General features: G+C 42.1%; 1 protein-coding gene across 1 annotated transcript in view; it reads right to left on the reverse strand.

Annotated features, from left to right (window-relative positions):
- Positions 1–304: 304 nt before the first annotated feature.
- The window catches only part of NOA1 (nitric oxide associated 1), a 37,112-nt gene continuing 18,999 nt past the window's right edge, over positions 305–18,417 (reverse strand). Inside the window, exons 5-9 of the mRNA XM_039540399.1 lie at positions 17,309–17,505; positions 10,175–10,306; positions 6,861–6,977; positions 4,360–4,477; positions 305–3,963 (exon numbers count right to left, since the gene is read on the reverse strand). Of these exons, the coding sequence (XP_039396333.1) occupies positions 3,728–3,963; positions 4,360–4,477; positions 6,861–6,977; positions 10,175–10,306; positions 17,309–17,505 (800 nt within the window). The 3' untranslated portion in view covers positions 305–3,727. The remainder of the gene's footprint in view (positions 3,964–4,359; positions 4,478–6,860; positions 6,978–10,174; positions 10,307–17,308; positions 17,506–18,417) is intronic.

The following is an 18,417-nucleotide window of genomic DNA, read 5'->3' on the forward strand; positions in this document are numbered from 1 at the left end:
ACAAAGAAATGGAAGCCCAGAAGCAAGCCCTAGAATTGAAAGACAAAGAAATTGAGGCTCAGAAGCAAGCCATGGAACTGAGAGACAAAGAAATGAAGCATGAACTGGCTGCAATGGAGTGGAAGAGACAGAACCCCACACCAGAACTCCACTTCTCCAAAAATCCACAAGTGGGAGCGATTGTGTCCACCATATAATTAATCTGGTGACATTGCTGAATATTTCATCACTTTTGAGAGACTGTGTATGCTCCATGAGATTCCTGATAACCAAAAGATGATCACTTTGGTGCAAAATTGACTGGGAGAGCTCTGGACATACTCAATAAGATGCCCATGGATGATGCTTCCAATTACAGTAAATTTAAGGATTTGGTTTTCAAACAGTTTTGGATTACACCTGAAATTTATTGAGCAAAATTTAGAAGCCCTAAGAGAGGGTCTGGAGTAAGTAATGTGGTTATGTGAACCAAATAAGAGATTTACTGGATAAGTGGGTGAAGGGAAAGGTATTTCAGGCTTTGAAGGAATTGTGATTTGATTGCTCAGGAACAGTTCCTGAATATGTCTACTGATAATGTAAAACAGTGTTTATGGGATAAGGTGGAAACGGTCAATGAACCTGCAGTTTTTGCAGATAAATCTGAGAAATCCCAAGCACCTAGTACGAATAAATCACAGGCAGAGGGGTTTAAGTTTGGTGAGAAGCAAAGTCCCTGTTTTACCCCTGTGCAGAAGGAGGGTGGATGGGAGGCTGGACACTCACTCCCCAAGTTCACTCCTCCAGTCCTTGTCCCAAATCTTCTGTAAAACCAGAACAGCCCAGAAGGTGCTATCATTGTAATTCCACTGAGCAGCTGAGGAATAAATGCCCTGTGCTTAGTAGGAACAGGCAGCAGGCAATTCATGGAAATGCTGCTACCCAGAGCACAGAGACATCTTAGGAAATTGCCACTTATCACACAGGATTTGTAAAGGTTGCCACTGCACAGCCAGGCAGTAAGCACATGAAGGCTGTCAGAGTAAATGACAAGGAGCTCCCTGCATGGAGAGATACTGGTGCAGAAATCTCTGTGGTCAGGAGAGACCTGGTTCAGGAGGAAGACATACTGCCAGACAGATGGCAGAACTTCTGTTAAAAGGGGGTCACAAAATCTTTGTGCCTTTGGCTAAAATGTACATAGAAACTGGGGATTTGCAAACTGACCTAACTGTGGCTGCAGTTTCTCATAACCCAACACAATTTCAATGTGGCTAGGGCTATACAGGGGTCTGTCAGCAGCGAGGAGAAATCTTGTGCTGGAACCCCAGTGGGAAGGAGCAGAGCTACAGAAACTGCTGAGTAAATGAGTCTCTTTAATTCCTCTACTGCCTTGCAAATCAAATTGCCACGAGGGGTGGGGATGGGTAGAACCAGCTCCAGTCCAGTGGCTGTTCCCTCAGGGGAGGGGAATGTTTTGCCTGACAGCAAGGAGACTGTCCAGGTGGCTGGCTGCCAGGAAGTTGTAGTTAAGCAAGAGACAGATCCTGCTCTAGGATGCATAGGGAAATGTGTCCTGGAGGAAGCCTTAGAGGGAGATGGTATCCGAGAAACTGCTGCGGGGGGGGTGAGGATTCCATGGGCTCTGTACCTGGAGGCCAGCCCAATCCAAAGACGAAGGAGGGTACACGGCTTGCCAGTGAAAGGTCTGTCATGGCTGGTAGCTGTGAGCCCACAGCTGGGGGGGGGGGGGGCAGATTGCCCTCCAGGGAGTGCAGGGGTGTGTGTCCTGGCAGGGGGCTCAGAGAAAGAGGCTAAGAGGGAATGTGGGGGGAGTACAGAAATGTCTCCTCACTCACTGCAGGGAAGAGTTTGCCCAGGAGAAATTTGCTGAATCTGCATCTGTAATCCCAGGAACCTGCCCTGTGGCTCAGGTTTTAAGGGGGAACTGTGTATCTGACCTCTCTGAGGGGAGCAGACATACAGCTGACTAATAGCAACAGCGAGAGAGGTGACAGAGGGTTCCCCAATCCAGGCCCCACCTTTGCAAAACGTTTTTCTTGCAGTACTTGTGAAAACTAACTCTGTCTCTTTAAGGAGGTGGGGAAGGGGGAAGGTTTCTTCCAAGCATTTTGGTGTCTCTGAACATGCTAATGATCCACCCGATGAAGGGGCAGAGACAGACACTTCCCAGGCAGGTAAACCCTCCCCACAGCTAAGCATCAGACAGTGAGTGATGGGGGTGAACAACACAAAGGAATCTCAGGAGAGCAGGTTCTTCGCATGGGCTTAACCCTGGGGAGGAAATGCAACTCCACAGGGAGAGGGCCATTAACATACAAGGTCTCCTTACACCCTTTCCTTGCCAAAACCCCCCAAACATACCCAAAATAAGAACCTTCACTGAGGTGATGAGAAATATAATAAATGCTGAACAAACTGATCTGTTTAGACAGAAGGCGTGGTATGATAAACATACTTGGAAGCGCCTCTCTGTCATGAATGTGCTGGTAACTTTATGTCTCTTACTACACACACAGTGGGTTAAGACAAAGAATTTGATACCGGCGGTAAATACTTTAAAAAATGTGTAAGATGCATGATTTTGGGAAAAATCTTTGGTACAGACTAGGAGTGGTCACAAGAAAGTCCTATGAGAATACTGCTTCTCAGCTAGTACCTGTAGACAGGCTTAGAGCTTGGCACAGTGGAGAAAGCATAGCCGATCTAGACTGCTGTGTGGAAGGGGAAACTGAGGCACACTGCCTCATGGCATTGGTGGCTAAATACCAAGACACCTACACTTTAAAAGATATTGACATCTGCATTATGTACACAATGCTACACGCCAAAATATTTTCTGGTAACAGAAACCCAGAACTTTGCAAAAACACCTACAAATGACATTACAGCAAGTCCCTGAAGCTGAGTCTTTCCAGAGCTGATCTGAGTGTGTGTGTTAGAGGAGGCTTTAAGAGCCTGGCTCAGCAAGACAGGTTAAAGGGGGCCCATGCTGGCAGAACAGGCAGTCTCAGTGGTATCTCAGCACATCAGGTGGGGTCCAAGCTGTCACAGTTGTCATGATGAAGAGACAGATGACTGTGCATTTAGGGCAAATCACAGCATGGGGATGTTTTGCAGGAGCTCTCAGTTGAGGCATAAGTCTGATTTCCTCCCTTCAGCTATACACAGTGCTCCCCTAGGTGGTGTCTGCTTATCTTTAAAGTTCTACATTATTGCCAAGAGACCTAGTAGGATGGTCTCTAGGGCCTTCTTTCTGAAATCTTTATCACTAATTTCATGTGAAAAGCCAAAAAACAAGCAATGTGTCTCCTGTCCAAATATCGGTAGCAACCAGAAAGACTTACAAATTCTGACAGCTTCACTAAAGCCCTCCTGCTGTAACTGAGATTACCCTCCCTTCCTGACGGCAGCCGTACTCCACTCACTGTAGGGGAACCAGCAATAATGTGAAGTGATGCCAAATCTGTCTGTCGAATGCAGAACTAAAGAATCTGAATGAGACAGGCCATCTGGTAATGGGAAGTAGAGACTGCAAATCACATGATCCCATGAGCTGCACTACGCAGTAGCCTGATACAAACTTCAAATCTGCATTTGCAAGGTCTTTCAAACATGTTTTACAGAAGTCAGTCTTAAAATCAGAGTGTGTTTTCTATGAATAATTGTTTTCATAATTGTCTGTAAGCAACACATATGTCCAAGGGCTTCCCAGCTCCTGTGCTTCTTAAATTTTAGATACCCTTTTATTTATTTGTTTATTTGTTCCATTTGCCTTTAAGTTTTCCACTAGGGGAGGTGGCTTTTTAGTTCTATAGGATGCACTTCCTCTGATGCGGTTCCCTTTGATGTCAACGATATGTGGCAACAGAGGAGGTTTACGTATCATCAGTGTTGTCCCTTCAGGAGTATAGGCTCGCAGCTGTAGTTTGTCTTCCAAGTGAGCGGTTATTGCAACCCAACCTGTGCAGATACCAGAACAGAATCCAGTTAGTTACAACCTCTTTCAAACAAATGAGAATCAACTGTATCAAATTTTAAAATGGAAAGGGACACCCATTTAAATAAGACAAATGGTCAGATTTTCACACAGATTCAGCACCCAACAGATCCCATTTAGACGAAGAATGGAAGCTGCTGGGTGCCTAGCACTTTTGAAAAATCTACCCCCAAAGTAGAAAACAATTGTTCATAATGACATACAAGGCAGCAGGCATTTTGGTCGACTCTGTGTCACCTTTCCTAGTCACAAGACCTTTGCACATGCACATGATACACCCATTATCAAATTACACCCAAGAACAAGAGTGCACAGCAGGAGCGGATACCCAGCATGTGGAGGAGGAAATACAGAATTACCAGCAGAGGACAGCTTTATGTCAGCCACTGCCTCAAGGGTGCCAATTCCTTCCAGCGTAATTTCCTGAGGAATAAGCGGTGGGAATTCCTTCATTCGCTCTTCACCCCCGATGGGAACCTAACAATAAAATACAGGAGAAAGGGGTTAAAAGCTGACAAGAAAGGCAACTTTAAACTTCTCAAGTTACAGACTAGGTTACAAAGTGAAATGCAGCAACTTAACTCTTTCTATTCTAACCGACTCAAACACTGGGCACATTTAATGAGTAACTGCTCTCACATAACTTTTCTATTAAAAATGGCATTTGGACAGTTAAGGGACAGTTTGTCCAGAAACAAACGTTAAGGTGATAAAGATTTCATTTAGCTATCAAACTAAGGTGCCTTAGAGATGCCAAGAAGTAGATATTGCAGTATCAGAGATTGTCCTATTTGGGTAGGTGTCAGGATTCAGTTCCAGGCTAATTCAATGAAATAGCAGAAGTTACTAATACTACAATCTCTGAAACATTTATTTTTGTAAATGGTGCAATAATTCATAAAGTGAATTCAGCATGAACAGTGAGTTGTACTGTTGCTTTGCAAGTGAAGATCAATACCAGAAGAGAGAGCTTTAAACTGCTTCAGATAGTGGAAAATTTACCATGTAGCTAGGGGATCCTTAATATTTACTACAGAGAGAGTGTTTCAGTTTTCGTGGTATTGCCAAGGAAACAAGTTAAAACACATCAAGATATACACACATATATATATATACACACACAGAGGCCCTGCTTATAGGAAGACAAAAAGATGCATTTTAAAAACATGACAGCTAACACATTTAAAATCCTAGTGTTGAAAGGGCAAGTATTTACATGTTAGCTGGTTGAGGCAAACCAGGGGGGAGCGGAGAGGGGGGCAACACAGACTTTTAACTTAATCAGCTAATATACGTTAAAGTATACACAGCTTGTCTACGGTAGACTTCTGAATGTTTTACCTAGCACATTAACCAATGTGCTAACTCTACCTCTTTCTAGATAAAGCCTAAATCATGAGAATATGACTTTTAAAAAAAACAAATATTTCCACACCATGCATCAGAATGAATTTTAGTCAAATTACACTATCAATTTCAAATTACACTACCAAACTGCACGCTTAAAGTATAAGATATAGAAAATAAAATGTAAAATGTATTAAAAGACATACTGGTCTTGCTCCAGAAGTGCTATGGAACTAGGTGTCAATCTGAAATCTTAGAAAACAAAGCTACACATAATGTCCATCCCCAGGACAATTCCATATAATATTTTTTGCTGATCTCTCCCCTATCTAGTTTCAGAAGTCCCAAATGATGGGATCTACATCACTTCCAGGTATTTCTATTTCTTAATTCCACCTTGTTGCTCCTTGTAGGAACGTTACATTTCCTAAGCGCTAAGGGGGTTGGAATGCCGCCCCTGGATTTAGAGCAGCGAAATGGTTTTCCCCCCCCCCCACACGTCCGGGAGGAGGGATTATTTAAGCGCAAGATGTGGTGTATTTCTGTACATATAGTGCACCAAAGCACCAAGGGAGGCGAGATGTTGGTTTTTTTTTTTAGTTTGTACATATAATATGATGATATATATATATTTATATTAATAACGTGGAGAGCCCGCCGTTGGCCGCTGGGGGCAACTCCACGACTGACTCTCGACCTCCATTACTACAGCTCCTATTTGTAGTTCTTGACCTCTCCGCCTTTTATATTTCTCTCCCTTTGTGTTTTGCCAATTTATATCTTTCCATAGCAGACAGTCAGTTTTTGTTGCTTGTCTCTGAACTCCTGCCTGAATAGCTCCAATTTGTCAATGTCTTCCTGGCATCAGCGGGCCTAGCTCAGAACACAGTATTCCAGATGTTGCCGCATCAGCGCTGCAGAAAGAGGGGCTTTCTCCCTGAGCCAGAATATGATGCCTTCGCAAACATAAGCCTAAACCCCACCAGCCATTTTTAACTTTAGTGAAGACTGCTCAGCAGTAGTTTGTGCGCTTCTTACAAAAAAAAAAGTTATATCCCTACTTACAAGACTGTCTAATGTACTAATATGGTCCCTTGTACACAAGCAGAGCAGGGAATTCAACCCAGGTCTTCCAGAGCCCCAGGCTAAAGTCCTAACCTCTGCCCATGCCATGTTCCTCTGTCCATGCACAGAGGGCGCTCCCTCTTGCTGAGTTAGTTTAATTTTAAACAGGAAAAATGTATGTTGTGACTGGCAATAAGATTTTCATTCTCATACCTGTGTCCCATGGCCAGGGGAGGAATAATGCATATACTCTTTTATTTGGTTTTCCCAGAAAGGGGAAGAATCACTGACAAGACAATGCATAACGAGTTCTAGCGAGGACTTAACAAAGCCTCTGTTGTGCCATGCATAAGGAAACCTGTAAGGGATGCCTGTTGAGCTACAAAAGAGATCACATGACCTTACTCCTTACACATACCAGAACACCATATAGAAGGTGTCCTCTTACCTTCAGTAATGTTTTTCCAGCATGCTTCTGATAGACGCTATCTGCTTTCTCCAGGGTAGTAACATGGACTGGCAACAGGTTAGAAGCCACAACAGAAAACCAGGAGGATTTTGCTCCCTAAAATTAATGAGGGGTGATTGTTAAAAAAACTGAATGCTGTAAAGATATTTACAAGTTACTGTCCAGCCTTCCCCCCACCTTCTGTTTAAAAGTAGTTCTGTTACATGATTCTCTCTCATCTAGATAGGCAGGGTCTTAGTCTTTGAAATGCATCTGTACTGTTTCTATGATAAACAATTACTTCTCTGCATATAATGGAGCTGAGTTTTCAATACAAAAATATAACAGCTGAGCCACCTCAAAGTTTCTAGTCCTAAAGCAAGCCCAGAACCTTCCTGATTCTAGAGCTTCTGCATCACAGCACAATACTTAGGTGCTACTATAATACGAATACAATGCACTCCCATTTATCCCTATGGCCTGGATAACTGTGTGTTCAGATAAATGGAAGTGCTATTAACTAACAAGTGGCCACATGGGGGACACGCTGTGAATTTTCAGAGAAAAGGAATTTGGATAATTGGAATGGCACTTAAACAAACAAACAAAAAACCCCCCAAAACAATCTGTTCTACACTCAGGTCATTCAAATAAAATGATAGTCAAATGTTACAGAATGTGTATCTTTACCAAGGGTGGGCAAACTATGTCCCGCAAGCTCCCGCTGGGAAGTGGGGTCAGGGGCTGCACCACAGGGTTCCCGTAAACCGTGGCATGGCCCCGCTCCAGGGTGCAGGCTTGGGGGCCACACCTCATGGCTCTTGGAAGCAGCCGCATGGCCCTGCTCTGAGGGTCGGGGGCCGCTACACGCATAGGAGTTGGAGAAGAGACATGCCACTGCTTCCAGGAGCCGCCTGAGGTAAGTGCCTGCACCCGAGACTCTCCCCATGCCCCAACCCCCTGACAGCTCTCCAAACCCTCCGATCCCAGCACAGAGCACCCTCCTGCACCCCAAACCTCTCATCCATCCCCAGCCCCACCCCAGAGCCCGCACCCCTTAGAATCACAGAATATTAGGGTTGGAAGAGACCTCAGGAGGTATCTAGTCCAACCCCCTGCTCAAAGCAGGACCAACCCCAACTAAACCAGTGGCTCTCAAATTGTTTTACTGGTGACCCCTTTTACATAGCAATCCTCTGAGTGTGACCCTGCCCTATAAATTAAAAACTTTTTTTATATATTTAGCACCATTATAAATACTGGAGGCAAAGTGGGTTTGGGGTGGAGGTTGACACCTCGCGACCCCGTGAGGGGTCCCGACCCCCGTTTGAGAACCCCTGAATTAAATCATCCCAGCCAAGGCTTTGTCAAGTCAGGCCTTTAAAACCTTGTTGCTATTCTTTCAGCACTTCGGGACAGTTTGTTCCGGTGCCCTCAATAAGGCTTCTTTAAAATACAGCCAGCAATCCTGGACTCACTGCCCCCTCATATTAGCTTCCCGCACTCCTGCCTCAGCCCTGATCCCTCTCCCACCCTCTGAACCCCTCAGTCCCAGCCCAGAGCACCCTCCTACACCCCAAACTCCCCTGCCCCACCCCAGAGCCTGCACTCCCAACCAGAGCCCTCACCCCCTCCCACACCCCAACCCCAATTTTGTGAGCATTCATTGCCTGCCAGCGTGAACAAAACTGGCAGGCTTATTTCTGGATGGTGTGACAGACTTCTCCTGTCCAGCTGATCCTCTCAGACCATTTCCCAGAGCCTGTAGTAAAATATCCCTCTTGTTTACCAGACTCTGCTTTGGGGTACCTAGAATTCTACAAACCACATTTAAGAATGAAAATTACTATAATGAATTGTACATCCAAACTGCAGTGGGAAAACAGGATTACATCAAATCCAAACCAAGGAATCTAGTCTCCTGCTGATGCATGGATACAACTCCCCCCACAAGCCCATGGCTACACTACACACTTTTGCCAACAGATATGTTGATCAAGGGCGTGAAGATTTGTGATTGACATAGCTGTGCTGGCAAAAGCCCCTAGTGCAGATGCAATTATATCAGCAAAACTGTGATTTTACCAATATAGTTTATTTCACCCGGGTGGGGATGGTGGGGCCTAGAATAAGCTATACCAGCAAAAGTTTAGTTTTGCCGGTATATGCTGCACTCACACTAGGAGCGCTTTGCTAGGATAGTATACTGGTATAGTTATACAGGCAAAGTGCTCTAGTGTAGATCTTGCTTAAGGCTGTTGAGGAGGGGTTGGCTGAGGTCGATTTATTTATGGGCAGTCTTTGGTGGGTTTTTTAATTTTTTATTTATGTGCTAGGCATGCAGAGCACTGGACGGGCATTGACAGCTGCATTTTAGAAATGGAATAAATAAAACTTCCATTAATAATGCAAGTGTATAAAGGGGAGAACGGACCCCAGACACATACACCCCTCTGCTCTGCCCTTATATTTCTTTAAACCTGGAGGAAATACGAATCAAATTTATTTCTAAAATAACTTTTGAAAAATCTCACTCCTTGCCCTGTTCTAATAGCCTTTCTTTTCAAAATGAAGCAAAGCATCACTAAGGGGAATTAGCACGAGTACTTAACATGACTGAACCACCACCTAACAGAAATAACTTTAAGGGAAATCATCCCAGTACAAATCACACGTCTATATGAAGGAGGTTTTGCCTAGAACTGCTGAGAGTAAAAAGGATTAGCAAAGAACAGTATTTTTCCAGTTTATTTTTTCTACTTTGTTCATTGGATAGTGTTTGGTGTCATCATTTTTCCTTTTCCCCTTGACTAAACAATTCTTATAAATGTTGAGGGAAAAGCAGAAATGCCCGTGATCAATTTCCCTTCCTATGTAGCTCTTTCATGTAACCACTAGATATTGTCCCTTTAAAGCTGATTTATTTTGGCTACACTCTAGCACTGTTAGCCAACTTGCAAGGAGTTGTACCCTTGTTCTTTTAGTGACCCATCAATCTCAAAGCAATTCTCTGGTTTCATTTAGAACAAAGCTCAGGATCTCTTTGTAACATGCTGCAAGATGCTCCTTTACAGTACAAACATCTTCACTTTGGGCTATCATATGGCACAGCCTTTTTCAAAAGCATTTTTTACTTTACACAACGAGGTTTGTGTTTCATTAGTGGAAATCTTAAGAGCAACAGCTACCAAATAAATGGTGAAGAAAGCTATACAAACAGCCTGATGGTGAAGGTGTTTTGTAACTTGTTATAACACCACAAAGTGCAAACAAGATCTTATTCACAGAACATTACAAAATCCACTCTCCCTTACCTGCAAATAGTCTATGCGTCCCAAAGCACCTAGAAACAAAACCATTCCAGGCTTAAGTACAAAGGTCCGTGGAACAATGGCATGTGTCGGCAAGACAAGCTTTACTTCTTTCTCTGTTAGAAGATTTAAAACCTGCAAAGCAAATTGTGTAATCATAACTCATTTTGGATGCTTTTACAAAAACGATTAAACCAATGCTCTTGCTTTCTGGGGAAAAAGGATGATGACCAAATATACTTGAATGGAGAATATCTGTCTCAAATGATCTCACACAGAAATTACAGACAAGTAGGACTGCAAATTCAGTTCAGCCATGGCAAGAAAGTGCTCAGCTTTTTTAACAATTCACACATACAGACTTACAGTAGCTTGTAACATGGACACGCCAAACTAACAATATGAGTCTTAAGGCTTTATAGTCTAAACAGCTCAAGCCAATTTGTCTTTGCAGTGTTCACAGAATCAGTTTACTGCTATTTTGTGTTACATCATAGAATACTAGGGTTGGAAGGGACCTCAGGAGGTCATCTAGTCCAACCCTCTGCTCAAAGCAGGACCAAACCCAACTAAATCATCCCAGCCGGGGCTTTGTCAAGCCGGGCCTTAAAAACCTCTAAGGAAGGAGTTTCCACCACCTCCCTAGGTAACCCATTCCAGTGCTTCACCACCCTCCTAGGGAAATAGTGTTTCCTAATATCCAACCTAAACCTCCCCCACTGCAACTTGAGACCATTGCTTCTTGTTCTGTCATCTGCCACCACTGAGAACAGCTGAACTCCATCCTCTTTGGACCCCCTTCAGGTAGTTGAAGGCTGCTATCAAATCCCCCCTCACTCTTTTCTTCTGCAAACTAAATAACCCCAGTTCTCAGCCTCTCCTCATAAATCATGTGCCCCAGCCCCCTAATCATTTTCATTGCCCTCTGTTGGACTCTCTCCAATTTGTCCACATCCCTTATGTAGTAGGGTGGACTAAAACTGGATGCAATACTCCAGGTGTGGCCTCACCAGTGTCGAATAGAGGGGAATAATCACTTCCCTCGATCTGCTGGCAATGCTCCTACTAATACAGCCCAATATGCCGTTGGCCTTCTTGACAACAAGGGCACACTGCTGACTCATATCCAGCTTCTCATCCACTGTAACCCCTAGGTCCTTTTCTGCAGAACTGCTGCTTAGCCATCGAAGATTGTGGATGGTTCCTGCTATGTTTCTACACAAATACTATTTATTTGTAGAACAACCTAAAATGAGATTGAGATCCCCAGAGTAAAAACATGTTGCAACTGTGCTGAACTCTCACTGTCTCCATTCAGGAATGACTATTTATCACTTTTATTATGAAGCCACTAATAATAATCAGCCAATTGTTTCCTGCTCTACCATAGCAGATTTTGTTAAGCTTAATGTGCCAGCAGTTCAAGGTATATTAAACAGAATTTTGGATCAATATTTCTCACAGTTAGCGTTATGGCAATTCTGAGTTTAAGGAGGATATTTCAGGTATTAGCAAGCTTTCTGCTATAAAACTGTAAAATCGTTTTAAACTGACTAAGGTTTCAGAGATCTCTTGTCCCCACCTCTACCACCGAAAAATACTTTGAGAATAAATTCTCTGGAAATGTAACTGAGAGATTAGCTCATCAGCATAGGTTTATGTGCAACAGAGTTCCCACCTAAAAAGCAGGAACTACTGTGTCTGATGTGTCACTAAAGTGCCCCAGGCACAGCGAGAGACTCCAGCTTAAAAAATAAACTTCTGCCTGAAATGTTTTTCCTACTATTGTTATAAGTAATGCCTATGGTGACTATAACTGAAAGGTACTTTCCAGCATACTTTGTACATTTAATGGGACTATGCGTGCAGTCAGTTTCACTTCCCGCCAACCCCACACAGTCAGCTTCCCCTGTCTACACACAGCAACAGTAGAGAGAGAAAATGTTAAAAAGAGGAAAAAGTGACGGGAAAAGCACAAAAGATGTCAGCGGGATCCAGGCCCAGGTGCAGTACCCAACATTATTTTTAACTTTAAAGCACTCACTTGATTCCCTTTCTCTCACACTTGGAATTTTCAGCACAAACAGAGCCAAACTCTTCTACCATGTGCCTAAGTCATGCCACAGCCTCGCTAACATTCAAATATGTACTACAGTTTGGCAACGTGGTTACATGGTTTGGTCTTGACTCTGCATTAAAAGACAGAACCGTTTTGTAATTGCGTCAGCAACTACTACAGTGTGACTGGGTCTCTACACACTTTCTGTAGTGTAGATGGAGTCAACTTTAGTCTGAAAATCTTGGCAACTTTTGCACCAATTCTGAAACAGTAGGAGCCTTGCAGACTGCAAGCTCCGCAGATAATATGCTGGAGTATTAGGTAATGCTTAGTGCTAAATTTGACAGCTATCAAAAACCCTTTCTTTCAGTTTCTAGAAGTTTAGTTTTCTCTTGCTCCCTTATAAAGCCAAACATCTCTAGTAATTCATAGACTGAACTAGCCCAATGGCAAATCTATCTATGTCATCTAACCCTCACAAAAATGTACAGAAAGCAAAGACTGAAAATTCCTGCTCCCCACCTCAAAATTGGTGCCCAGACAACCCCTCCTCCTCTCCAGCCAAAACGAACAGTGTGACAAGTGGAAATTCAATCCGAACTTTGGCATGTCTCATACCTGCCCCACTTCACAGGCACACCAAGCTTAATCAAAATTAGATCTGTCTATAGGAAGTTACTGAGCACAAGTAAGTCCATTCGCTTTCTATGCTCATTCAATTCCTGGCAGCCAGGGGCCACTGTGCTCCCGGAACTGAGAGCTGGGAGATTCTTCTGTGCTCCCAGTGCTCCTGCTGCTGGCACCCTGGCAGTAATGAGGAGGCACAATCAGCATGTCTGGATGCAGAGAGGTGAGGAGCTAGGCCTGGCGGTTGGTTTGGCTAGAGACAGAATGGTCTGTAACTACTAAAGCACCCTTCTCTTGGAACCTGGCATATAATAACCTAGGATTTCTGAGTCTCCATATTCCTCTGCTGTCAGCAAATAGTTGCAAGACCCACTGGCAAAACATGTCTCATCCCCTGCTCTTGTAAATGGTCCACATAGCAGTAGTAGGTTGTCATCATCTATCGATTACTCCATTAGCTCAAGTCACAGAGGTCTGTGCTGTACAGTAACTACTCACTTAAATGGTGACAGGTTTCAGAATGGTAGCCGTGTTAGTCTGTATCAGGAAAAAGAACGAGGAGTCCTTGTGGCACCTTAGAGACTAACAAATGTATTTGGGCATAAGGTTCCGTGGACTAAAACCCACTTCATCGGATGCCACAAGTACTCCTCATTCTTCTTCCTCAAAGTCGTCCTGGTTTACATTGTTACATTGCTGATCAATTAGGGAACATGCTTGTTTAGAGTTGCTCAATGCTCCTGTATAACGTTTGTTTGGCAGCTGCCTGCTTTGTCTACTGCTTGCAGGAAGAGCAGCCCGTTGGAGCTAGCTGGTGGGGGCTTGGAACCAGGGTGGACCGGCAGCCCCCCTATCAGCTCTCTGCTTCCCTAAGTTCCCTGTGCAGCAGCCACCCAGCAGGCTAGCAATTGCTATGTACATTTTAGCCCTGATCTAAAAGGCACTTAGGGTGGGGTAGATTTAAGTGTGATCCCTCTTTAACACACAGTGTCTGCCATCTGTCTGGCAGTATGTCTTCCTCCTGAACCAGGTCTCTCCTGACCACAGAGATTTCTGCACCAGTATCTCTCCATGCAGGGAGCTCCTTGTCATTTACAACATTTACAACATTTACAGCTCCCTAACCCTAATGTCAGGTTGATATTAAAAACCTAGGAAATGACATACAAGAACTATATTAAAAGAATGTTATGGTTGCTAAGTCAAGGAATAGGAAATGCCAGAATTTAGATTGCTCATGTAACCTTAATTTGACTCCCTTACACCTATGCATTGTGATGGAATATTTAATCACACGATCACTTCCTAGTTTTTCCACAGGACCCCTGACTCATTTAGTGCACAGGATAGATGGTGTTTAGGGATGATCACCACTATGTAGTGAAGGAAGCTGTTGTCTGTAGGACCCCGGCCTCATTTGCTGCAGAAGTTGGAAGGTGCACGAGGCAATGGATTGCAGAAAGAGTAAGGCAGCTGAACAGCACCCTGGAGAACTGATTCTCTTCCCATCTCGGGCACACAGGTCTTATGAGATACTGGGCAAGTCACTTAATCCAAACTTTTCACAGGGGGTCACTAAAACTGTACGTTCACGTTCTGGGTGTCCAACTTGAGAGTACTGGTGTCTGATTTGCAGACATGCTGAACGGTTGCAACTGTTCTCCAAACATAGAAAGTGCTACAAAACACTAAGATCTCTGAAAAGTCAGGTCACAGACATTTCAAAGTGAGCATCCCACTCAGTGTGTATTGTTCATGTTAATGTCTCTGTCTCTCAGTTCTCCCTTCTGTAAAATTAGAATAATGCCCCCCCTTACATCACAGGGGCATTGTGAAGATTCATTTATGTTTGTTGAAGTAGTCAGATACTATAGGAGCAAGATGAGAAGGCCCATGAGGTAATTAATAATCCTGTCTTCAGAGCAGGATTGGAATAGTGTGCAGTAAATAAGGCACATTGTTCATCGAAGGTTGTTCATCGAAGGTAAAATTAAAATTGAAAAGCTGCTCATTCATTGAGCACTGTCCAATTTACATGCTGAATAAGGTGGGGTCCTGTGGATAAAATACTGTGTGATCATGTAATTAAAGACCAGTTTATAATGCATACGCACAAGGGGACTGGATTAAGTTTACATGGGCAATCTTAAATGTGGCATTTCCAAACTTTTGCATGCTTGACTTTGCAACCTTAACACTCTTTCAATGTAGTATTTTGTGTGCCATTATTACTACCTTCCTGAGGCATGATCGAGTACCCACTGTGCTAGACGCAGTACAATTAATCATCTGTGTCTTTAAAACTTGCTCATATCAAACATTGTTTCAAGTGAATCCAAACCACACACCTTAGCTAGGTGCTTCTACTCAATTAAAAGATATTAAGGCCAGAAAGAAGCATTGTAACTATTTATTCTGATCTCCTGCATAAAACAGATCATAGAATTTCACTTGGTAATTCTGGCATCAAACCCATAACTTGTGATTGAGCTAGATGTATATACTAAACTGACCAGCAGTGAAATTGACATTTACAATAAATCTACATTAGGCTTCAGAATCTTTACTCTGTTGAGGCAGCTGAGGCAGGAGACACCTAACCACGTTATTACAGTCCTGGAGCCTGGCTGAAGCTGAGAGTAATAATACATCTCAACAAGGCAATAATTTTGAAGTCTGACTGAGGATGCTACTGAGATGAATGGGACAGTTCACACCTCTCAGAGTTTTTTGGATCAGTCAGTCTAACATTATTTGAAAGTCTATTCTCACAATTAGGCCTGGTGTCTACACAGAAGTTGAACCACTTTAATTATAGTGGTATAGTTAAAGCAGTACTAGCTGCCTAGTGTGGCTGTAGTTATCTTGGTATAAAGGTGCTTAGATCAGTAAAACTTATTCCCCTTCAGGTTGGGGAGTAAGCTATAACAGTATAAGGCTCCTTTCTATTGATATAGCTGTGTCTACACTAGTGTTTGTACTGGTTTAGCTATTTTGGTAAAAAAAAAAAAAAAAAGTATCATCCCTCTAACCAAAAGAGTTATACTGGTACAAGATCTGGGGGTAGACCAGCCTTAGAAAGTCAAAGTACGACGACTATTTTTTTTTTTTAAAGTTTAGCTTCAATTCTGTAGAAAACAGTTATATCCATAGACAGATCGTAACTCCATATAACTGCAGGATTTCTACAGAGCATATTTCCAGTGGCTCTATTAATTTTAAAGCCAAAATCTTCAAAGCCATCTAGGGTATTTGAACTTCTTATTCCCATGAATTTATCATTCAAACCCGTTAAGCAGCTTTGAAAGTCTCAGTCCTAGGTATTTTTATACTAAAAATTGTATCTGTTTAAACATTAAAATCTATTTAAAAATTGATCTAGTTAAATAACCCCTAAGGTAGATGCACTTAAATGGGATTAGCTCTATTTAGTAAATTACCAATGCAAAGCAAATTTATTTAAGCAATGGTTAACAGATTATACATTAGGGGGTTGCACTGGTTTAACTAGATGGATTTTAAATCAATTCAGTTAAACCAATATAATTTTTTTTAGAACAGACAAGCCTTTAGTCTCTTGTGATCTGATTCTCACTCAAAACCAGAGCTAAAGGTATAATCCTATATCCTGCCACCAGATCCCGTTTTCAATATTCCGACCCATTCATTCCTCCTACAGAAATGTACTACTACAGACAGACACATTCAGGGCTTATCTACAAAAAACTGGTCTGTAAACAGTTCACTAACATGCTTACAAATAGTGCTTAGTCCAATCTACATTGGTAAATACCTATGTTGTAAGATAGTTATGGCACTACTTGCTACAGCAAAACCAACCAGCGGGATAAATTTCCTATATAAAACAGGCCTTATTACTAGAAGTGGGAGAATTATTTTTGGGAAATAGAAATTTATCCTAAACAACGCAGTTTTTGAGGCTCTAAAACAATTTGCAAATTCAGATTGAATCTGATGAATAGTTTTGGCTGAAAAAAGAAAAAATATCAAAAAAAGTTAAAAAATTTCATTTTGACCATTTCAAAATGAGTGAAAAAAAGTGAAAACCCCCTGAAAATAGCTGAATTGAAAAACCAGAAAAAATTTGTTTCAAGTTGACCAAAACACTTCAGTCAATTAGAAACAAATTTATTTCAAGCTTTTTGATTCAATGAAAGATTTTGAATAAAACAGGATAAAATGGCAATTTTGGGTCACCTTTGAACAAAAAATAAAAATAAAGTAAAATAAAATCCATTATTCGCTCAGCTCCATTCATTACACAATATTCTGATATACTGGGTGGCACTATATAATGACTTGAATGTGAGTCTTTTATTTCATAAGGATATCAAAAATCTCTATTCCTGCACTCACAGTTAGCTAAGACAGTACTCCCTTCTCCCAAATACCGATCTTCTCAAATGCAGACAGACAGACAGAGCACCTACACAATTTTCTTTTACAATCCCTGGCGTGTCAAAAAACCAGCGAGCATCTTTCAGTTCATTGTATGTAAATTCCACTCTCTCTTTAGGCTTGTTGGATGAAAAGACAGGCTCCTCTTCCATGTTAAAAGAGAGCTCATCAGGATCAAAGTCAATGACAGCTTTTGACTTCTGTTGTTGAAATGTTCTTCCAACTCTTCCTACATTAAAAAGGAAAAGTACTTTTAATAATTTACATTACTTTACATTTTCTTCAACTGGAAATTTTTCCCTCTTCTTACACACTTAAAAATAAATAAAATACACATGATAAAGTAATATAAATGTGATTGAGGCGTACAAATTTAAATGCTCAAAAGTCAGGATGTTAAAAAGTGACATGTTTCTGTATTTTAATTTTCCTTCTTGTCCAACAAAAACCAAGAAATCCAGTGCTCTTAGCAGTACCACAGATCATGGACCTGCTATAATGTGCTATTATTGTATTACAGTATCAGAGGGGTAGCCGTGTTAGTCTGGATCTGTAAAAGCAGCAGAGTCCTGTGGCACCTTATAGACTAACAGAAGTTTTGGAGCATGAGCTTTCGTGGGTGAATACCCACTTCGTTGGATGCATGCATGCATCTGACGAAGTGGGTATTCACCCACGAAAGCTCATGCTCCAAAACTTCTGTTAGTCTATAAAGTGCCACAGGACTCTTTGCTGCTTTTATTGTATTACAGTAACCCTAAGGACCCCAATTGTGTTCCCATTGTTCTAGGCATTGTACAAAACACTTTGTAAATTAGATTGTCTTTTTTTGATATTTAAGACCTTGATCTTTCAAACACTTATGCATGTACTTAACTCTATTTGTGTGAGTATTGACTTGGATGGAACTGCGTGTATAAATGTAAAAGCATGTGCATCTTTGCAGGATAAGGCCCTTGGTTTGGGGCAATTACAGTCTTACAAACTGCACAGAGCTATAAGCTCTGCAAAAGCAGAGATTTCAATACAGAATCTGCTTCTGTACTGAGATCTCTCTATGGAGAAGTTTTCTTACAGTGTAAGCTTTTGATGTAGCTATAATATTAATGCAAGTCCATGTTTTGGAACATGGGTGGAGATC

The sequence above is a fragment of the Mauremys reevesii genome, linkage group 5 (assembly GCF_016161935.1).
Source record: "Mauremys reevesii isolate NIE-2019 linkage group 5, ASM1616193v1, whole genome shotgun sequence".
NCBI lineage: Eukaryota > Metazoa > Chordata > Testudines > Geoemydidae > Mauremys > Mauremys reevesii.